Here is a 24750-nt window from a genome sequence, read left to right on the forward strand (position 1 = left end):
TTAATTTAATTTAGGGGAAAAAGGGAATTCTCTAACTAACTTAGCTGTTTTATCCCTTGGAATATTTGGGTGGATGCAGAATAATACCTGCTTCAGCATGCTGTATTTTTAGAATGCTTTGCAATCATTAAGAGCTGATAATTGGCATATAAAACATATTGTACATGAATTTCAATGTCTACCAGTGAGTTAAAATTTTTTCAGTGATAGTTCTTTTTCAACAAAATCAAATTTAGTTATTGTGTGTATCTATGTGAAACCAAAAGAGTTTGCAGTGTGTTTTTTTTTTGCTTTAAATACAATTACAAAACAGAACTACCTACAAATACATGAATTCAAGAAAAATACAATAACACCAAGTATAACAAGACTATTTCCAAGCAATATAGTCCCCTACCGGCTCCACCATTGTCAAAAATTCTACCATTGTCAGATTATTATTTTTTATTTGTTGCCACAGCAACCAGAATTTTTGACGTAGAAACAAACTGAAATGACGTGCATAATTTCCATATTGCCATCTATCCATGTTTCAAGTTTCATTAAAAAAAATTGAGAACTTTTAAAGTTATTGCGGGATCCAGAAAACCACCATTTTCAGCAGTATTTCTAGTCTATTTGTTGCCATAGCAACCATAATTGTTGACGTAGGAACAAAATGAAATGACGTGCATAACGTCCATTTTGCAATCTATCCATGTTTCAAGTTTCACGAAAAAATATTAAATTTTTTAAAGTTATCGCAGGATCCAGAAAAGTGTGACTGACTGACAGACTGACAGACAGACAGAGCGCAAACCATAAGTCCCCTCCGGTGTAACCGGTAGGGGACAATAAAGGAATCGTTTAAAAGACAAGAGCTGTTAGAGGTCAGTGCAATAAACTTTTCTTACTTGTGTCAAGAGTTTCTGTCTTATGTAAAATAGGTAATTTTTTAGGTATCAAATAATGCAGTACTGTTTGTATTTGCAAAATACCAGATAAGACACATAAACCTTTATTTTGAGTGGAAACTATTTTCTATATTTGCAAAAATGGCCTTGACCTACAAATTAAATTTGATGAAAATATTTAACTTATATGAACTGTAACCTGTCCATATAGCTTATATTTATAAATTTTTAAGTGTTAAGAGGCTCTTAATTTCGACATATGTCTATAAAAATTTACTAAACTTAGCCAATGGGGTCATTTCTATATCCTTAAAGTCCCTGAAATACTAGCTCACCGAAAAAATATCTACCTGCCTATTTGTAAATTTCTAAGTATTAAAAAGCCCTTAACTTAAAAAAAATTCAAAGTACAGCGACCAAACTTTGTCATTTCAATTCGGGTCATATATTTTGTGATTTGGAATGAAATCCATTCATAAACTAGAATAAGAAAAAGCAGATTTATTTCAATTGTGCAAGAAAGTTAGCCAAAATGTAGTCACCCAGTAAATGTGTACAAGAAACTTGCTACAAACCCTGAATCCTCTGAACTGCCCATGAACGCTATTGATCATCCCACGTTCCTCCAGCCAAAGGTCATCCCATTGAAAGGTGATTTTAGCGCTTGTAGAGCTGACTTCTGATGCCACAGGGTCTGACGTCCTGCCTGCTGGCACTGCAGGAACAAACATTGCATTCTTATGCCTTAACCTCAATACTTGTTCCATGATCGAAGACAAATCTTTCAACTAGTAAACTTGCAAAGCCAATTTTCAGATGCAACAGGCCTGACACTCTGATACCCTGGCAGTATGCAATGGAGAGAGGTTACATTGAAGTCAACATGATTGATTTTTTCTATTGCAAAAATTGTTAATCAAATTTACAGAATGCTTAATTTACCCATAAAATCCAAAACAGGAGTCAGAGTCCTGAATGTGGCATAGTACAAATATCTTTTATTTCAACCAGACAGAAATGACACCCGACACTACAAGTAATAATATTTAGCAAGTCCCAACCATGAACAAGAGCTGTGTTTTTGAAACACAATGGTTCCTACTGCGCCGTTTTTGAGCCATATATTTGACCTTTGACCTTGAAGGATGACCTTTCACCACTCAAAATGTGCTGCTCCATGAGATACACGTGCATGCCAAATATAAATTTGCTATCATCAATATTGCAAAAGTTTTCACCAAGGTTAAAGTTTTGGGACAGACACACACATACAATGACAGATAGACAAACAAGCCAAAAACAATATACCCCCGATCATTTGATGCGGGGGCATAAAAATTGGGCCCTGGCCTAGCTGATAAGTGCGCAAGACATGTCCAATCAATTTTTTTCTAAAGATTACACAATAAGAGTTACCTCAAATAATAAATATAAATGTTGAATTGTATTATTTTCCACTTTTTAAAGCAGTTCATAAAACTTACCGTCTTCATATGAATACAAAGTGTAATTATTCACGTTGGCTGAGGAATCTCCCATGCTGTTCTTTGCCTGTATTTTGACCTGGTATGGTTGATATGGGTCATTGGCAACCACCTCTACACTGTTGTTTCGCCAGTCATCTATTAGTAGGGTCTGGGGCTGCTGGCCAGAACGGTGGTAGGTGAGCGAGTATTTGAAGCCACCCCCATTGTGCTCCATTTGATTCATTGGCTGATGGAAGAAAAACAAATACATTATTTAACTTATGTGTGTGTGCTTGTAATTGTCTTTATTATGAGAGTAAATTACAAAGATACATTCAACCTCTTTTTTCCATTTCAAAGTTTGATAAAAAAATATCAATATGCATTGAAACAAGACAGGTAGAAACCTTTCCAGTTTTATTCAAACATTTAACTCCTACTATCGCTTTACATAAATGATAAAAGTACCATTCTTTCATAGACACAATATAAACACATCAAATACTAAGAATAATCCACTTTTGTAGAAGTTGATTTCTATATTGATAATAAAATTATATTTGAACTACAAGAACCTTTTGAACAAGACAGACAACTAAGTGGTTAAACAAAAATTATTTTGTTCACCGGGATAAAATAAAACAATATTTATATCTAAGTAATCTACAAGATAATCTATTACAAGGGACAAAATTTTCACAAAACCAGGTTTTCATTGTGAAAAAAAAATCTGATAAAGGGAGAAAACTCAAACTGAACTTTTGAAATGAACAAACAAAATTAACCCCCTTTGTAAGTTTGTTTTTAAAAAAAATCTATTTTTAGTCGTGGAGATATTGACGTGATTCTTTCGTGCGACACACCGTCCCATGATGGAGAACAAATGTACCAAATGATTTTAAAATCTCACAATGAATGACATAGTTATGGCCAGGACAAGCTCATTTATGGCCATTTTTGACCTTTGAACTCAAAGTTTGACCTTGACCTTGGAGATATCGACGTAATTATTTCGCGCGACACACCGTCCAATGATGGTGAACAAATGTGCCAAATGATTTTAAAATCTGACAATGAACGACATAGTTATGGCCCGGACAAGCTTGTTCCGCCCGCCCGCCAGCCAGCCAACACGCCCGCATTCGCCAATCTAATAACCAGTTTTTTCCTTCGGAAAACCTGGTTAAAAATCCTTACTATCCACTCAATCTTCAACTTATTTCTTCTATCCCCAATGGCCTTCACGTTGGCAGGATTCAAAAACGGCACCGTCGGATTCGTGCGACACACTGTTGGTGTATGCAAACTAGCGACACTCATTCCTATCTTGTTCTGGGCAACGACCCTGAACGTGTAATTCACCCATGGAGACAGGTCAATGATGGCGGTATTCTGCGTGTAGTCAACGGTTACCGCGGAGACCCACTGGTCGGGGTTGAAGGTCGTGTTGTACTGGATAATGAAGTAGTTGACAGGAGCATTGTTCTCAATACCCTTGATCCACTTCAGCTCTGCTCTGTTCTCAAGACAGCGAACGATCTCCACGCTTTTTGGGGGGTCGGGAAGCGCTGCATTACAAACGTGCGTTATTACAAGTGATGGATTTTTCCTGTTACTGTGTTATTGTAAATATCATGTTTTAATGAAACCATTTCAATGTAATATAATACTTATTGCCCATGTCCAGATCCCTAAGGCTACCATATAGTTTTCAGTTATAACCCTGACAGGCTACTCTGTTTTTCAGTTGACAGATCAGGGCCCGTATTCACCAAACAATTTTTGGAATATTCAAGCACTGCCTTTATTTAGGCCAAAATTGGCATTAACTGCACATATCTACATAATTCATCCTGCAAAGCATTCTGTTAAGAACATTATCACCAGTAGCAGTCTGTATATATACAAATGATTGCAGTAGTTTTTTTGGTTTCAAGTCTATTCTTTATTCTAAGTCTAAGCATGGGTTGGTATATGGGCCCTGCTTGCATCAAAGCTTTATTTGATAGCAGCAGGCAGGTGACACATGGCTGCACAAGTCTAGAGCTATTGGTGTATTGGTTTCAATTGAAAAATATAGCCCTCAATATATATATTCAAGCTGTATTCACTCACCTTTCACAGTTAGGAATGCGAAAGCTCTGTCTGTGTCAAGACCATTGCTGATGACGCAGGTGTAAACCCCAGAATCTCTAACAATTGTGCCAGAGATGGTGAGAGAATTATCCTGGAAGTTCTGGGTCATCCTATTTTCATTTGTAGCAACAAGTTTATCGTCTTTCTCCCAGGTAATAACCATATTGCGTGCCTCGTCAAAATCTGTGGACCCTGAGCACGTGAACTTTGCATCGAATCCTGCAACAACTTCCAGGTCTGCTGGGAACTGTTCTATGCGAGTTTTTCCTGAAAGTTAAAATTTGTAAGAAATATTTTGGAAAATAAGAGTATTTATCAAATTAAGCCGTTACTCTTGAAATAACCAACATACTGAATTGACAATAAGATTGCTACAGATAACACTGGATTCTTTTTTTTATTAATTTCTCATGTAATATGTACCGACCATTTTTCTACCACTTTTTTATTTTTTATTCTTAAAGAAAAAGAGGGTCTAAAACTTTTGTAAGAGACTTCATGACACAAATGGTAGCATGATTGAAGATAAGGGTTGGGTGGAATAACAATTTAAGTTAAAGTATAGTGTTATGTTGTTGCCAGTGCTGCTGTTGTAATTTCCTTTTATTTTATTTAGCAATGCCATTCTTGCTTATGCTTAATGTAGTTCAATTTTTCCAGTATTTGTTCAGTTTCAGTTGCCACTTTATAAAGTTCTAGTCAAATGTGCTTCTATATAAACGGAAATATGTGTAATCACTCTACACAACATAAGGAGACACTCTTCAATTTTTCCAGTATTTGTTCAGTTTCAGTTGCCACTATATAAAGTTCTAGTCAAATGTGCTTCTATATAAACGGAAATATGTGTAATCACTCTACACAACATAAGGAGACACTCTTCTAGTAGTGCTTTGTAGTGCTTTGGTTGTAAATAGTTTTTAAATAAAAACTTTTGTGAAAAAAATAACTAAGAATGTTTTGTACAATTACTCTTAAAGCCACACACCCTGAAATGAAGTACATGTTAATCAATACATATAGATTCAATTTGAAAGTGTGCAAAATTGTCATTACATCTATAGCCTAGATAGCATGTTATTCTTTTTTTTTAATTTTCAAACCGAAAGTAGGATTTCTATACATATACGTATATTTCGACAAACGCGATTAATTGTAAGTTGTATAGTGCAAAAAGACGGATTTCTACCTTGTTACCACCAGATATATTTTAATTGAGATAGATAAAATTAAAGGTATAGCCTAGTTAGCAAGTAATTCATTATTTTTCAAACGGTACCTTATTTAAAACCGAAAGTAGGATTTCTAGACGTATACGTCCATTTCGACAAACGCGATTGTTTTTAAGCTTTAAAGCGCAAATGAGACGGATTTCTACCTTGTAACCACCAGATATATTCTAACTGGCATAAATACAATATGTTTCTTATTTATACTTACATTTACTATGCCATGTATTTCATTTTAAGGTGTGTGGCTTTAACTTACATTTTTATATTTTAAGGTCAGGACCAGTAACATTTTGATCAGGAATAGCTACAATGTTAGGCACTTGTCTAAAGTGGATTTGAAAAGTTATGTATAGCCTTTAACACCCAGTTAACTAATTAAACTGATGTTAAGATTACACCTTACTGTTACACTCCAGGCACTATATTTATGTTTATGTAACCTTAAGGTAGTATGATTATATTAAAAACCACAAGAAATTTGTTTGTCAGAACACTATATCCCCTATTGCGCCGCTTTGATTGTTTTGTTTTTATATCATTTGGCAGGTTCAGATAATTATCTCCCTTTAAAGCTGATTTCTTCCATTGGATTTTTTTTTTTACCTAAATCTGTGAAGGATGACCTTAACCTTTCACCACTCAAAATGTGCAGCTCTACAAGATACACAATTCATGCCAAATATGAAGTCGCTATATTCAATATTGCAAAGTTATGGCAAACTGTTAAAATTGGGGCAAACAAACCAACAGAAAGGGCAAAAACAATATGTCCCCCACTATAGAGGTGGGGGACATAATAAGCATTTAAATTGTGAATGGACTGATGAGGTGATTAATATTCGGCGCCTGCAAAAATAAATCAGGGCCCTCATGATCCAGTTACTTACGTTTAACTTCTACTGAACAATTCTTTTCTGATTTCACGAATCCAAACTTGTTTGATGCCTGGCAGTGGTATCTACCTGCATCTGCCATTACCACTTGCTGTAAAAGAAGTATGTCTCTATGTCAGTACACTTTAATCAAAGTCTGGGTTTTCTGCAACACATATCTTACACTCAAAAACATTTCTTTATGAAAAGACAATATTAAGATTTGCAGCCTTATAATCTAAATGTAAGTGTCTTCAGATGAATCATGGTTACATAAAAATGCCCACAGTCACTGAATTAAAATGTTAACAGGACTTGTTCAAAGTTTGTAATAATGACAATTTTCAAAAAAATATGTTAGATTAAAAAGAACGTTAACACAATGCTACAACAAACAAAAAGACACTCCTGAATTAGAAAAATGTTAAATTATTGGTTCATTATCATTATTTAAGTTTGTATTTGTAAATAATATAGCCTTTGTACATGTTTTACTAATTAAGGGTTTATAATTTGCAATCAATAAGTAAAGCATGATCTTTGCTGTAGAACCCACAAGCTTTTGCTTGAACCCTGTTGAAGGGAATCATATTTATTCTTCATAACATTATTGTCATTTGTCATTAAAAAATGAGATGAAAAAAAAAGAAGACAAGATGTGTTTGTGAAACACAATGTCCCCCTATATGATGTTTGACCTTGTAGGATGACCTTGACCTTGACCCTTCACCACTCAAAATGTGCAGCTCTTTGAGATACACACACATTTCAAATATAAAATTGCTAGCTTCAATATTGCAGAAGTGACATTACATGCGCAATTGACCCATATATTTGACCTTGAAGGATGACCTTGACCATTCACCACTCAAAATGTGCAGCTCCATGAGATACACATGCATGCCAAATATCAAGTTGCTATCTTCAATATTGCAAAAGTATTCATAAAATAAGCGATTTGGGCCACATATATTTGACCTCTGACCTTGAAGGATGACCTTGACCTTTCACCACTCAAAATGTGCAGCTCCATGATATACACATGCATGCCAAATATCAAGTTGCTATCTTCAATATTGCAAAAGTTATCATAAAATAAGCGATTTGGGCCACATATATTTGACCTCTGACCTTGAAGGATGACCTTGACCTTTCACCACTCAAAATGTGCAGCTCCATGAGATACACATGCATGCCAAATATTAAGTTGCTATCTTCAATATTGCAAAAGTATTCATAAAATGAGCGATTTTGGCCACATATATTTGACCTCTGACCTTGAAGGATGACCTTGACCTTGACCTTTAACCACTCAAAATGTGCAGCTTCATGAGATACACATGCATGCCAAATATGAAGTTGCTATCTTCAATATAGCAAAAGTTATTGCAAAATATTAAAGTTGGCTCAAACCAACCAACCAACCAACAGACCAACTAACCAACAGACCAACAGACAGGGCAAAAACAATATGTCCCCCACTACTATAGTGGGGGACATAAAAATTCGTGAAAAATTCCCTTTGAATAAAACAGTCATGATAAAGTTCATCCATTCCCTTACTAAAAGAAATCACTTCAGAAACAAACCTACCATCCTTACTGAGATAACAAAAAGTACACAATAGATCAGGAAAAGTTAAGATCAATTTGTAAAGTACTCAAAGCAATGAAAATATGGAAATCACATCTTTATACTTGTCAATCGATTAAACCATGGTTCAAACAAAAATCTCAAACCTAAATTCAAGCACTTTTCAAGGATTTTTTAAGGCCAAATTTTCATTTTCAAGGCCGAGAACCGTACATTAGTTTCCTTTAAAAAATGCATTTTCAAGCCAGATTAACACAGGATATATCATTTATTTGCTCAAAAACATTAAACTAATTTCACAATAAATCATTTGTTATTTCTAGTTATTACATACACATAAATGTTATCCATCCTTAACTCAATGAGTCTCACATATGTATTTACTTTTTAAAGTTATTACAAACAAACACACTGTCTCTTTATATGCTCACATCAAACAGACTAGTTCATTTCATTTAAACAGAAGTCAGTTACTATAACATTTTGTATTTCACAGGGCTGTTGTTGTTAATGTCTGTTTTAGATTGCACAGTTTTAACAATAGCACCTTCCTGTTTCACCAAAAAGCACAATGCAGGACCCCTGTTTGCTTCTCAATTTCATGTTTTCTTTGTGGGTTTCCCCTTTATCGTGGCTTTTCAAAGCGCTTTCACCCATTCCCCCGACACCAATGGTCTTCATATAGACCCAACAATGTGCTTTTCAAATGTCATTTGTTTTCTGTTCCCAGGAATATTCATAAGTTTCGCGCAAAACATAACGATAAACGTCATTTTGACAACTTGTTTATGACCAGAAAATAGCGCCATGAATATTCATGTTTAAAGAATGTTGACGTATCGTATAAGTTGTAATTATTTAAGCATTTTTCTGCATTTCATCATTGTTTATGACCAGAAAGTAGCGCCAGGAATATTCAGTTAACAACTCTGGTTTGAAACGACACTTCCCCATCGCTGAATTTTTACTCGCGAAAATTGATCACAATGGCGAACCTCTGACGTAGTACACATAATCTGTGACGTGTACACTTAATGTTTCGTACCCAATAGTGTACGAAACATATATTTTGGTACTCAATTTTTTGCGCGAAAGAATTTAGGATAAATTTTCATAATATTTTCCTTAAGAACGATTTAAGTTTATGGCGATGATAAAAGTAATTTTGAACAAAATAAACATTTTCAAGGCTTTTTTACATGAAATAAGTACTTTTCTAGCACTTTTTCAAGGCCAACCTTTGTTCAAGGGCTTTTCAAGCCTAGGACTCGTTTTCAAGCACTTTTCAAGCCCTGTGCGAACCCTGTAAACACTTCGTCTAGAATGTCCACTGCGTCCACAGAAAATGCTTACCGATATTTCTAGGCTCCCGAGAGACAGAATCTTGAACCTGCCCCCGGTGATGAGGGTCGTGTCCCTGTACCACTCTATCAGCGGGTCTGGTTTGCCCCGTACTATACATGGAATGACAACTGACTGACTCTCAGCAACCTTGATGCTATCTGGGGGCTCCAGCTCTATCTCGGGTGCCTGGTCTGTGCAACAAATGGCATGTGTATTATCATGTGTTCAAATAATTAATAATATGTTCTTATTTTTCAATGTTTCTAACAGTATTTCAGCCATATCATGGCAGCAAGTCCACTGATACTTTTAACATGTCCATACTGATTTGATCCTTAGGCACAACATTTATCAAATACAGACAAAAGATGGTAAAGTTACAAAAACATCATCAATTTTTGTTTAGTGTAATTTATTAGGTTATACATCCATTAGGAATAATATTGATTCTTTTCAACATATTTCTAGACAGCTGCTCGAATTCTAGCCTGAGCACTGAAAATTATTTTGAACAAGGAAATATGAAATGGAGTACGAATAAGATCACCTACTCATGACATTGAGGTAGACGTTAGAAAAGACGTATCCTTGCTTGTTACTGGCGTTACACTGGATGCTCATATGATCCTCAAGCGTGAGGTTCGTCAAGGTGATGTTGTTGTGGCCAACCTTGTAAAATCTCGGATTGTTGTAGATTCTTGGATCCCTAACACCCTCAGCACCAGGGGCTGAAAATAATGTTACAAAATGTAAAAGCATATAAAAGCGCTTTTGGAAATTTTCAAGGGGGCAAAATTTCCATTACAAAACCTCACCAAAATTGTTCAATGGGAGACAGTAAAGTAAGGAGTTTTGTGTAAAGTAATCAAAGGCATTCAAAATAAGGAAATCGGCTTAAAGGAGATTAAATAATAGTGATTCTCTGTAAAGTAAAAATAAAAGCATTTTTACATCCAGAGGTCATCAAAGCCACTACATTCCATTTGATATAAAACAAATACAATGCAAATACAAATATGCAAAATATCACAAGCTGATAAATATGTCTATAAAGTTGAATCAATTCAATTTTTTTGTATTTGAATAAGACACATAAGACAAAAAAATATCCTGCCCATGCAACATGTGTTTCGACATTTGTGACAAAACTGGTGAAGTTTTACCATCAAACCTTATTTTTAAGAAACAAAAAAAGTCATGAAAAAACAAAACAAGAGCACCACCTTGCAGGTGCAGACCGCTCATCTATTTTTCTTTTTAAAGGTGAAGGGAAATATCTCAATTTCAATCACAAAAGGAGGGAAGGGTGGAGTGGAGAGGGGTGTATAGTGTGGGGGTGTGGTCATTTAATGGTTTGGGTGGAGTCTATAGTGGTATGTCAGGTAAGAGTTGTTTTGTCAAAGTATCAATCAAATCTAATCATAAATAAAGAAGTTATGGCAATTTTAGCAAAATTTAATAATTTGACCTTGAGAGTCAAGGTCATTCGAAGGTCAAGGTAAAATTCAACTTGCCAGGTACAGTACCCTCATGATAGCATGAAAGTATTTGAAGTTTGAAAGCAATAGCCTTGATACTTTAGAAGTAAAGTGGATCTAAACACAAAATTTTACCATATTTTGAAAGTTACTAAGTCTAAAAAGGGCCATAATTCCGTATAAATGACAACCAGAGTTATGCAACTTTTTCTTTACTGTCCCCTTATGATAGTTTGCGAGGGTTCCAAGTATGAAAGCAATATCTATGATAGTTTAGGGGTAAAGTGGACCAAAACACAAAACTTAACCAAATTTTCAATTTTCTAAGTATAAAGGGCCCATAATTCTGTCAAAATGCCAGTCAGAGTTACATTACTTTGCCTGCACAGTCCCCTTATGATAGTTAGTAAGTGTTGCAAGTATGAAAACAAAAGCTTTGATACTTTAGGAATAAAATGGACCTAAACAGAAAACTTAACCAAATTTGCAATTTTCTAAGTATAAAAAGGGCACATAATTCTGTCAAATTGCCAGTCAGAGTTACATTACTTTGCCTGCACAGTCCCCTTATGATAGTTAGTAAGTGTTGCAAGTATGAAAGCAAAAGCTTTGATACTTAAGGAATAAAATGGACCTAAACACAAAACTTAACCAAATTTTTCAATTATCTAAGTATAAAAAGGGCACATAATTCTGTCAAAATGCACGTTATGAGTTATCTAACTTTGCCTGCCCAGTCCCCTCATGATAGTAAGTAAGTGTACCAAGTTTGAATGCAATAGCATTGATGCTTTATGAGAAAAGTGGACCTAAACGCAAAACTTAACCAGATGCAGACGCCAAGGTGATGACAATATATAATTTAGCTCATTTTTTTTTTCAAAAAATAGATGAGCTAAAAATTCTTAAGCAAGACTACTCAAATGTCAATCTAGAACAAAAACTGACCACATTAACAAAAGTAAGTTAGCGGTAGATTAATCTATAAAGTAAACTTACAATCCCCTAGTGGGACACCATTGATGAACCATTCAATCACAGGGGCTGGTATCCCGAAAGCCTTGCAAATGAACGTGGCCTTCTCCCCTTCCGTCTTCTCTTGGTTCTTTGGTTCCTCTGTCCATTCTGGCGCAGCTGAAGTGGAAAATTGAAGTTGACTGATATATGTACAGAAATTGTGCTGTTTAATTGCAACTTAAAATATTATTTTGGATCTGATAAATACAGCACATCAACTGGAATAAGCACAGTAGGCACTATTTTGGAAAAAAATGCCTGCTGATTTAGAAAAAGCTCATTTTATACAACTCTTTATTCAAACTATAAGAACAAAATCATATAAATTATAGTTATTAAAAAATCAATTTCATAACATTTTTACAATTGTCAATTGGGAATGGGTCCTTTCAACTTAAGGACCTGTATATACGGCTGAAAAAGTGTAAGTATGATGAGTATAAAAATTCACTCACATTCAATGTGCACATCTAAGGCCTTGGTGGCCCGCTGTGTGGACTCCGTGTTGAGGCCCATGCACTGGTACTGTCCCGCATCCGCCAACTGTACATCAGTGATCTGCAGCTCCTGGCCGAAGCTCTTGATGGACGCCCGGTCAGGCAGGCTGCCCTTGACCCTCTCCCAGTACACATCCGGGGTTGGGCTGTAGGGTGAAGGTAGGATTGAACAATCACTCTTAGCTTTATCAAATTTCATCACTATGACAATGGCATATTCTGTTCGCTATTTGCCATGAAAATTGTCTTTGGATATACCATATAGAAACTAAAATGAAAAAAATTCTACAGTTAACTTGGGTAAAAAAAACTTTGACTGAGGGGAGCCCTGATTATAAAAAAAGCCATTATTGCAAGATGCAAGATTTGCACACAGAAGAGAGTGAAATTAGTTTAAACCTATTTATTTTAGCTGGATTGCATCGAAAGCCTTAGGCTTATATAAACCCTCTCGAGTCCGTTTCCTGGGCCTAGAACCAGTACTTGGTGTCTTTGGGAGAGATCTAAATAACGCTCTTACGGTGCAGATTGAACCCGTGACCTCCCGGTCGCTAGGCGGACACCATATCCATTACACCACGGCAAGAGAGTGAAATTGCGCTTGGGCAGTATGATACATAGATTTCCACTGTCAGGGGTTTTTATCTGATTTTGGGGAAAGGGCCTGGCCTTTTTTGAGGGGGAAAAAAATCGCAGGAAATTCCGGATTTTGGGGAAAAATCATGCAAAACCCCGGATTTTGGGGAAAATAAGGAAAGTCTTAAATAATCAATTAAGCTTATTTTACTGTTTTTAAAACAAATTCAAGGCAACAAATAATTTAATAATGCAATATGTTCTATTTTCACTGGATCAGGTTAACTAATGTATTTAAAGTTAAAAAAAAAAAATTGGGGGGGGGGGGAATGAAATCTAGGGGAAAATGTACCTGCTGAGGAGAAAAAAAATCAGAGGGGAAAGGGCCGTTTTTTGGCGGGTCACAAAGAAGGAAAAAAACACCTGCCACTTGACCTTTTATTAACATTTAAGGATTTGTCAAGACAAAAAAAGGATTAATTGTATAACAAATCACTGGATCAATAAAAAAAATTGTCAGAGATATTAATAAACACATAGGTATCGATAAGACACAAATATTTACCTTCACAAAAATACTAATCCAAACTGATGACTTGAACCTTATGCAGCACTTACTCTGGGGAGAAGACACCCTTGAGATTGCATGTGGCTGATAGATTTATAAACAATACTTTACCTTAAATCAACAATGATCATATGACTGATGGTATATACATTATATGGTACTTACTTTCCCGAGAAAATACACTTCATTCGGGCTATGGATCCCTTCTTAAAGAACTGGTCACTGGGAGAGGTCCACAGCTCAGCCGCAGCATGCTTCTGTTCAGTAGCTGAAACAAAAACGATAGAGACCTATGAACAAAATACAATAGAGACCTATGAACAAAATATACCATTTTTGATGTTAAGTAAAGTGGAATATTGTTTGGCAATACACTAGTGTACAATTTATGACTAAGTGTCAAGCAGGGGGGGGGGATAGTAAATTCATCATCAAAGATTACCATATGTTGTCTATCATGTTTGATTCCCAGTCTGAAAGCATTCTGAAGATCTTTCCAAAGACACCCAGTACTAGGGGTTTTGTTTTTGATTTAGGTTTTGTTTGACCTTGCATTTATCAATTTTTGAAAACCATAGATTTTATTACTCTAAGAGATGTCTTGTACAAACATTTGTTTACTGCACACTGTGTTTGTCAGATATTGACCAAAGTAGGCATAGTAATAAATTCAATTATAACGATTGGTAAAATTGAATTTAAATAGATTTGATCTTGACTTGAAATCAATTGAAATCTCCTTACACCCAGTGACTTGTATTTGAATTTCTGGTCCAATGGAGTTGTCCCTCATGAAGTAGTTCAGGGCCATACAAGCGTAGGCTCGCCCACCATACTCATCCGATTTCTTCACATTTGTGATTTGCAATCGACCTAAAATCAAAAACAGTTGAATGTCAATAAGATTACGCATGTATAGGCATCAAATGTTCCGGGTATACTTTCATCAATTTTGAGGGCGAAGTCTACCCTAACTAAAAGTATAATATATTTCCTTCAAAATTTCACAACCAAATTAAGCCTCTGATAAGCCACAGACACAAGTTCTAACATAATTCGGCCCACAAACTTGAAGAAACTATCAACCCAACAACAACATTTTGCAGCCTGCTACCTTCAATGTCCATGCTGACTCTCTTGTCAAAGTTGATAGCCTGCCATCTGTTGTCGCGCTCCTTGATCACCCAGTACACATCTGCAGGTGGGAAGCTCTGAGGGGGCGTGCACTGCAGGGTTGCGGAGTCACCAGCTTGCACAGTTGTAATCTGCAAGAAAAAAGGCAAGCATTTTCAATGGCAGATGTTCAGGGCCTGTTCTGGCTCAAAATTGTATGAACCAAATTTATCATTAAACATGAAAATAACTTTGGCTGTTTTGTGGAGAGTTATGAAGATATTTGGTAGACAAATGCAATTTTATTTGGCCAAATTTTCTGTATTCTAGCCCTTGGTTAATTGGGCATATCCCTGAGTATGTCCTGATATTGAAAACATGGTGTTGATCATAATTATTTATGACTGTATGATGAAAATAATCTGGAAAATAAAACTTGGTCATCATGTAGACCTTCTAAGCAAATAATTGTTTTATATTGATTACAGATAAGTTTATATACCAAGGCATGGAAAGCCTACACCACAAGCTTTAGATGAACAATGTGAACTCAACATACTGAGTTTCATAAACCTAGTTTAAGTTCTTATTTATTGTTTGCAGGATCCAGAATTTTCTAACAGTTTTAACTTATTTCTGAAACTAAAGACAAAAACTCAAATACATTCATATTCCCCATATAGCACTTCATACACATAATTATGTCTTGAGCTTCATCAACCTGACTGAAGAACTTTTGGAGATATTGCAGAAGCCAGATTTAGACAGAGATATGGACCGACTGGGGGAAAAGTTCTGGAAAACCTATCGTCCCCTACCTGAGAAATGAAGGGGACTACAGTCCAACCTGTCAATAAAGACCACTCAAGGGATTTGGTCGTTGTGGTCTTTGTTCACAGGTGGTCTTTATTCGCAGGGTCGATCGAAACTTTGCAAAATATGCTAGTAGTTTTTTAACAGGTACCTTATCTATGTATGTGCTCTATTGTTTAAATGTTTGAATACTTATGCATGTATAATGAAATAAGGATTGAAAACAGTTTTGTTTTACAAGTCCAAATATCTTAACTCACACGCAACCTTCAAGGCTTTCTCCTGAATCATAGGTCCAGACACAGGCCAGAGCCGTGCACTTGCGTCAACAAACCACTTATGCACTGGAAGTCATTTACTGACGCGAATTCCGACTCACGCTTAGGGCGTTTACTTTCACAGTTTACGTTCTCCTCGAATTCGTCCATAATCTCATGTTTACGCTTTAAAATGCTCTGAATTTGAGTTTTTCCTACACCAAGATCACTAGCCACTCGTCTACAACTGTGTCCTTTACCTAACAAACAAATGACCTTAACGCGTTCTTCCAACGTCAAGAACTTACGCTTGGAAGCCACGATGGTTAACTTGAACTGACAATTTACTTTTCTATAATCTATGAACGTCTTATTACGGAGAAATTTAAGAAGAGAATGACTTTCAAAATGATTGTCTTTAATAGGCATCGTAAATGATATGAAACTGTTAATTTCCTTCATGAGTTTATGAAAGCCCCAAATTTCTCTTTGATATTTTCGGCAATTAGTACATTAATCGCGAGTCACTTAAATACAAAGGCAAATTTTTACACTTTTGACAAACTGTCAAATGCATAAAAGAAGCAGGCGACTACTTATTAGCAATGCATGTTAAATAAACAAACAACTGCTATCGAGTGCAATAAACTGTCACTTGCCAATATCTCCATAGCGACTGACGAGTCCACTGGTAAGAGGTGTATCACGTGACTACGCAGCGTCCTGGTGGCCATTTTAATTTTGAAAGTTGCGAAATCGTAGATTTTTTTTGATTGCAGTGGTCGTTGTAAGCTATCAAAATGGAGATTTGGGAATGTAAAAGGGTGGTCGTTGGTCTTTGTTCACAGGTGGGCTTTATTCGCAGGTTCAATATATAGTGAAATCGTTCGGGAGGAAATCGGTGTGGTCGTTATTGACTGTTGGTCGCTATTAACAGGCGGTCGCTCGGGCAGTTTGGATTGTACACAATTAATCACTGCAAAATTATATGATTTACCTTCCTATCTTCAGTGGGAAACCGGGCCAGTTTTGCCTCGCGAAAGTTAACACGAACAGAGGCAGCAATACCATAGCCATTATCTGCAAAGCACTGGAAAATACCCTCGTCTTTTGGCTCTGGTTTGCTGAACACAATCGTGCCTTGATTGGGTAACTGGACCACTCTGTCATCGTTACCGCTAGGGTTGAATTCGATCCCGTTTCTTTTCCAACGATAGCTGAATAACAAAAAAGGTTGAACACATACATTCAAACACATCCAATCCCAAAAAAGATTAGTACAAAAAAGAAATATAGCCATTAAATATCATATAAGTATGATGAATTTAATTTTATCACAATAATATTAGGACAATTAAGCTAGCTTTTAAACCACATTGAATCAAAACATGAAACTTTACTGGTACACATATGTAATAAAAAAAAATCATGGTTTACTAATCAACAAGTAGTTATATTAATTAAGACAGTATAATCAATTATTCACTGGTCTTGATGTATGGTTTTATCATCATATGAATAAGAATTAAAACTAGAGTGCTAACTTATCACAAAATATGCCAATTTAAAGGTCTCGGTAGCGTTGATCGGTGAAGTATGTCTTAATGTATTGAAGAAATGAATCAGAACAGAAAGTAATGAAGAAAACACAAAACATGACAATGGTATGAAAAAGATCTTCAAAATTTGACATATTAAAATAATTTAATTAAAAATAATTGTACAAGTAATGTAGACAATGGAGCTTTAATTATAAAAAGGGTAGGGATTTTTCCAGGTATTATCAACAGAACTTGGCAATGCACAGTCAACATTAAAGCAAAGGTGAACCTACAAACTATATAATTGTATGTTAGTGTACACTTTCACCCGCCAATATATTTGGTAAGCCATGACATGGAATCGTTACTTACATGGGATTTGGTATTCCCTCCGCTATGCATGCTATCTCCACTGATTCCCCAGGTTTGTACCAAATGTCCATTTCTGGATGTTTGACCATGTTAGGTGGACGGTTTACTGTTACAAAGAGTACATAATACATCATAAGATCAATTAGCGAGTACATATTTCATTGAACAAACAAAGTAGCATTATTTAATAATATAAAGTATGTCAGATGTGTGACCTTACAAATTTTATTCAATCAGCATTATGGTCACCTTACACTATATTGACCTAAATGTTCACTAGTTATTAACAGAATTTTATAAAAACATAAAACTTTTGATAATTTATTTTAAATTATCTTCAGGCCATCCAAAAAATAGACTGTTTGGCATAACGGGGCCCTCTACATGACAGGTGGGAAGGTGGAAATTGAGGAGATTTTTTCTTAAAGATTTTTGGAGAAAACAAATGAGAATAAAAGTGATTTCAATATTATATTTACTAAAATTCAACTTAAAGAGCTGAATTTAAGATGAATAAAATGTTGAAAATTATTATAAAATAAATTATCTTTTTTGAAATCTTAATTGGGAATTTTTAGGTCCCATTTGGGAAATATACATGCTTTTTTCCATTTGGAACGGGTTTACCATAACGGACCCGAATTAGAAAGAAAAACAACAACACTGGATTGCTATGGATAATGATAATATTTTTCATTCTACATACAACATCTCACAAAATTTTAAACAATGTTAATAGTGCCAAAACGAGATACAAACTGCACATGGACAAATTCATATCGTATGGAACGATGCCTAAAAGTTTGAGTGTCATATGTTGAATAATTTAGGTTAACCCCTACAGATTTGCGTTTACCGGCATACAGCGCTGCATGATACTTTTTACTTGCGTTGTCATAAATGAAGTTTCAACTTTGTCTCCCAAGATCTTTCCAAACTGACCCTGATGGAACACAAACATGTGCATGCTGATAACAGGATGATGACAGTGTGATAAATAAGTGAACATAAAAGTTGCAACCAAGATCCTATGATGTACACACTCATTGTGATCAAGCAGTGCATATTTGGCTTGGTTTACTAATCAAATGACCTTTAATGAACGGTTTTGCTGCAGCACATGTAAAAACTTTCCTGCGCGTAGGATGGCAAGTAAACATGCATCTGCCACCACCTGTCTGGCACTGGCAAATGTTGGATGTTATTGAGGGGTAAAACAGGATTGCCATGAAGACGTTATCATACATCTTAACATGAGTTACTTTTGATAAGTTGCCAAAACAGATTTTGTTGAATCCAGACCTCACAATAAAAATTGGGTCAGTGCAATATGGGAGTGTCAAACAAATAACTTTTTAAGGATGGCCTAATGATAAAAAAAAGAGAGCATGAAATTTGAAGATGATTAATATTTATTGTTATAGGTTTGTTAGGTTTAAATTATGCAAGATGGATTGCTGCTTACCTGCAACCACCACCCCCAAACACAGAAGGCTTATCACTGCCTGCAGTCCCATCTTGAAACAATATCTCCTTGGTGTTCACCTAAAATTAACAATGCATGTTATTTTGGATTATGATTTGGGTACTAAGAATGAAGTTGAAATTTAATCATGTTCTTTAACTTTTTGGTAAAATATTTGAGGAAATAAACTAATATTATATGGTCTTAATCATTAATTTTATAATCCAACATGTCAGTCTTTATGTCCAGTAACTACGTAATTTTGACTTTTCAATCACTAAGAACGAATTGCTATTGAGGAAAAAAGACAGTTGTGGTCATAAAATATTTGTTTATTCTTATGAACTTTATTTTATTTAAACATATTTGTTCACATCAAACAGTGCTTTTTTAAGTTGCAATCTTAGTAACTACTACATTTATAAATTTCCTTACCAGTAAGTGACTGTCAGGGTATCAAAAACACATTTGTCATTCAATGCCTATAAAACTGCCATTCCCTTTTTTAATAAGTGCTTAATTACAAATGGAAGTGTAATGGTGACAGCATGATAAATAAATTTGCTATTTGTTGTACTGCCTGGTAACAGTACATTGAAAAACCTGACATGATGGAAACATTATATTTAAGACTTTCAAATATTGGTGTTCAAATATGCAATAATTATTCTATGGTGCAGAAAATAACACTATTCCCCAGAAATAACAAAGCAAAATACAACGGAAACATGACTGTTCAAAATAACTGATTTTAACAAAGAACAAATTAAAGAGATGGGTACAAGGGAACAACTGCATTTGGCTAATTTTATTACATTAAAATTGAAAATTAAGACATATTACCTCTTAACTTTTAATAGTTTAACATAAGTGCCAATATTAATTGTATACATATTCTCCCTGTTTTAAAAACATGGCCTCGTGCAAAAAACAGCACAAAAACACAACCAGATCAAACCTGTCCACTTTCAATCAGGAAATGAAAACACATTTTTTTTAATTAAATTAATTTAATTCATTATAAAGTATTCTTTTTAATTGTGAATTACAAACGGGTAAAAAAAGAACAAGTGTAAAGGTTGCAAATAATTGTTTTGCCTATTGGTAAATGTCCGTGCATATATAGAAATGCAATAAGTAGATCGGTTTACCTATTCCTCAGGTAAATTCCAATGTGAAAACAGTAACACGACTTACTCACACGCAATGGAATGTTAACAAAAACTCCTCATGTGTAATTAGTTTAAAATGAATACATGCATTTTTAATTACAGTAAATTAAATAAAGCAATTAACGTATGATATCTTAAACAAATTGTAACTTTATTATCTTACCTGTATTTACCTGTCCAAATTCAAAACAGCGAAATTAGAGCACCGCCATTTTCGTTCATAGCGTTTTCAGTCTGAATGGTTCGTAATATTCCGGATACACATCGGAATGGCTGGTTGAGATCGGTCGTTTCCGACTTAGGTTACATGATACTAAACATCGTCTGCTATGTAGTGAATGCGGAGAGCTTCTAGATTTGTTAGATGTAACATACTTAACGTTCTATAGATAGTGTTCAATTCATAATTCCCTCTATTAGTCTGTTAACGTGTACCGGTATACATATTTGTATTAACTTCTAATATTTAACTAATAAAACATGTGTTGCCGCTGTTCCCACTGTAAGTGGCAAACACACCAGTATTGTTTTAAACCAAAAAGGAATCTTGGTATTCAAAATTTGTTAGATGTAACATACTTAACGTTCTATAGTGTTCAATTCATAATTCACTCTATTAGTCTGTTAATGTGTACCGGTAAACATATTTTTATTAACTTAAAATATTTAATTAATAAAACATGTGTTGACGCTGTTCCCACTGTAAGAGGCAAACACACCAGAAGTAGTGTTTTAAACCAAAAAGGAATCTTGGTATTCAAACAGACAAGTTGTATTTATTTATATATAAAGTTTCATTTGAATCCCTTTGATGCTTTATGAGTAATGACATTTGCAATAAAGTATTATGTTATGTGCGCTGTGCGCCATAAAAATACCAAGGATAATAACTCCAAAAACACTAAAGAGTCATAGTTCTTGCAGTTTGCATTTACCCACAATATTCTCAGTAGATCTATATCAAGTTTCATCGCAATATCTTAAATAATTATAATGGAATAATAAAAGTGCAACGTAAAATTATTGCTAAATAACTATTTTAATACATGTAATATTTTCAATCTTAGAGAAAGAGTTATGGAACTTTTACTCGAGGCTTTCACTTAAAGTCTTTTATGAAAAGAGTAATTTGAACCCATTCAATATTTAATTCTGCTCTTTTTTGAAAGAAAATTAAAGTTTACAGTTATGTTTAACAAAAAAACAAATTAAGGGAAAATAGAGTAGAGACAGAGTTATGATTCTTTTACCCTTCTTTCACCCATAATTTTTTATGTCCAGTATGCAAAAGTAAATAAATGGCAATAAATCTAAAAATACAGATAAGAGAGTTGTGTGAGAGAGTAATGAGAGACTGATTTTCTGCACAAGAAAATAAAATGAAGTGCAATTACTCTTTAAACACTGAGGAGAGTTATGGTTCTTGTACTCTGCACGTTCCCTTTAAGCCCTCTATCATTACATAAAGTTTAACTTGAATCCATTGAATACTTGTCAAGTTATGATCAGCACAAGAAGTAGGACAGACAAAAGACAGAAGGACAGTCAATGTGTGTACTATAAGTATTGCTTTTGGGGTTTAAAAATGTTATTAAAAAAACTTGAAACTTTACTGCAACAAGCAAATTTGTTGAATTAATATTCCCCCGCAAAATAAATTTTGTTTATGGACAGATGCAGAATTAAAAGAAAAGACGTAAGTAAAGGGTTGTGCCTTTTCGGTCCATGTATTATGCTTTTAACTCATAGATACATGTGATAACTCATTGATACCTGTGATGTACTATAGCATGCGTGGAAATAACATAATGATGATATCTTGGAGACAATGATGGTGAACTTCATACAAATAACTGGTAACAATTAGATTATACAATTAATCTTGTAATTAAATGGATATTACTTACTGTTCCTAGTAATTGTCAATGTCAGGGGTTTTGAGGATATTGCATGTGCCTCACTGCCTGATAACGATGAACAATTATATCAGGGCATTGGAAAATTCACTTGATGTTTGGTAGAATCCTAACAAAATAAGGTATATTTTATATAAAAATGTAACATTTGACCTCAGTGTGTGACCTTGACCATAGAGACCTTAGTCTTACCTGTTACACATAGCCACACATAGCCAGATAAAGGTACATAGCCAGATAAAGGTGAACAATTGTAGAAAGTGATTAAATAGGCCTTGATGCATAGTGATGTCATCATAAAATTATGAATATTTCATCAAATTTGTGATCTTGAACCTCAGAGTGTGACTTTGACGTTACCTCTATGGTTGTATCTTTCATGTTACTCAGACACAGATGATTGCAAACATCTGTGGTAAGTTTCATGGCTGTGGCTCATGTGTTATAGGAATTACAGATCAAGACAGAAAAAATCATATATAAATAGGGTATTTTTAAGTCAATAAAGGTCATAACTTCATCATAGACATCACAAATTGACGTGCATCATCTTCTTATCCATATATACACTCACACCAAGTTTCTATGAATTTTGCCAAAGCAGTTCCAATATGTGGCTTCGTACACAAAAAGTTTTTTGACAAACGAAACGATGGACAGACAAACAATGCAAAAACAATATCCCTCTGCCTATGGCAAGGGATAATTACTTCTGTTTTCCATTCCATTTCATTCAATGTATGCAATATTTTAATTATAACGTTTCATTCTGACAACTTAATTTACATAATTATGTTTATTTGAAAACCACAGCAACGTTGTACTGGTTGCCCAGGTAAATAGTGGTTTATTATGTAAAGTTACACTTTAACTTATCATAATACCTACATGCATGACCAATAATAAATAACAAATACTAAATTTTTATATGTGAATATGATATAGCATTATTATGCCGTGTGTGTTTTATTCTTCATTGAACATCTCTTCAGGGACTTTCATTCACTTTTATATTGATTTTTCTGTTATTTCTGTACATAGCAGTCACAAAATAAATGCCTGTTGTAACAATTTATTTAATGCTTTCCTGTGATTTATATGGAAAAAGCAATGATTCAAAACTGCTTATTCACTGTTTCAAACAGTGAAGAATAAAAAAGAAAATTATCCATAAGTTTCACTGTTAAATTGTGAAACAACATCGTTTTTTTGACATCATGACATAATAAATCCTGCGAAATTGGCCAGTTTAAACCTTTTTAAATGTAATGCAGTGGGAAATGCACTTAATAAAAAAAATTGTTATGTATCATAGAAAATAAACACTGCGCCCCTCGTCATACTATTAATTTATCTGCTCGCTTGTGAATTAAAATTCATATTAAATGTAACAAAACCAACAAATATCCTCTTTGTAAATTCCCCAACACTTTGGATTGATAAACGCACCTACTGAGGTCTACTGAGGTCAATCTTCAAATTAAAGCAATTTCCTCACAAGACATTTCTGCAAAACGACCTAGTAAAGGATTCTATAAAAGTAAACACATTTTAAATAGAACCTGTATATATCTGTTGATTTTAAAATGGACACTGTTTATATCTATGTACCTATGAACAACAACAAAACACAGCTCAGAGATTTATTTAGTTTTTAATAAGAAATAATCTGTTCGAAACAAAATCTTATGTAAATAGTAAGATCAATATGACTTTGGAGTATGACATATTATAACAATGCACATCCAAGTAGAAGAACATTAAACAATAGTCCAGTCCTTTATTAAAGTCAATCGTAATAAAGGTCATCATCAAGAAAAAAATATTTTTATGCAAAGGTCAACTTGTACTACTTGCATTCTTATGTACCTTGTAATATGACAATATGAGATATATGTGACAAAAAACCTTTGTACACCATATCTACCATATCCTTAAAGGTCCTGCAAGGTCTCCTGGGGGCCATTTCATAAACAATCATACGACTATCTTAACTTAAGAGAGAATTTTGTAATCTTAATAAGTAGACGAACTAGCTCGCCATACTCGTCAAATATATATGGCGCATGAGATGCCAATGTAATTAATTAAGTACTGAATATTTATAACCATATGATAATGGACTTAAGCAATTATGTATCTTCGAAAAATGTATTGTATCATAAATGTGTACTATGATGTTTACTGAAACAGTCCCCTGGTCTCTTAGCTGACAGAGTAGCTTCTGACCACAATAGGCAATTGTGGACACTGGTTTAGAGCTACTTTGGTGACATAATTCGTAAGACCCTTTTTTGCATGACACAGCTCATATAAATGCTAGTTATGCATGTAAAACTGTTACACAGTCTTTAAAGAAGTGGTCAACATTTTGTGATGTATCATGGTTTTGCTTTATTAAATTGCCCTCAATTTTCCAACTGTGCAGA

At 34.5% G+C, this 24750-nt stretch overlaps 1 protein-coding gene across 1 annotated transcript in view; it reads right to left on the bottom strand.

Moving 5' to 3' along the window:
- Window positions 1-20669, bottom strand: part of LOC127832333 (neuroglian-like) — a 41471-nt gene extending 20802 nt beyond the window's left edge. The window contains exons 1-16 of the mRNA XM_052357734.1: window positions 20569-20669; window positions 19234-19313; window positions 17769-17874; window positions 16853-17072; window positions 14787-14937; window positions 14417-14545; window positions 13838-13940; window positions 12487-12674; window positions 12014-12148; window positions 10088-10264; window positions 9546-9727; window positions 6615-6711; window positions 4475-4762; window positions 3557-3927; window positions 2378-2606; window positions 1469-1608 (exon numbers count right to left, since the gene is read on the bottom strand). Coding sequence (XP_052213694.1) covers window positions 1469-1608; window positions 2378-2606; window positions 3557-3927; window positions 4475-4762; window positions 6615-6711; window positions 9546-9727; window positions 10088-10264; window positions 12014-12148; window positions 12487-12674; window positions 13838-13940; window positions 14417-14545; window positions 14787-14937; window positions 16853-17072; window positions 17769-17874; window positions 19234-19285 — 2568 coding nt within the window. The 5' untranslated portion in view covers window positions 19286-19313; window positions 20569-20669. The remainder of the gene's footprint in view (window positions 1-1468; window positions 1609-2377; window positions 2607-3556; window positions 3928-4474; window positions 4763-6614; window positions 6712-9545; window positions 9728-10087; window positions 10265-12013; window positions 12149-12486; window positions 12675-13837; window positions 13941-14416; window positions 14546-14786; window positions 14938-16852; window positions 17073-17768; window positions 17875-19233; window positions 19314-20568) is intronic.
- Between the last annotated feature and the right edge of the window lie 4081 nt (window positions 20670-24750).

The sequence above is a fragment of the Dreissena polymorpha genome, chromosome 5 (assembly GCF_020536995.1).
Source record: "Dreissena polymorpha isolate Duluth1 chromosome 5, UMN_Dpol_1.0, whole genome shotgun sequence".
Lineage (NCBI taxonomy): Eukaryota > Metazoa > Mollusca > Bivalvia > Myida > Dreissenidae > Dreissena > Dreissena polymorpha.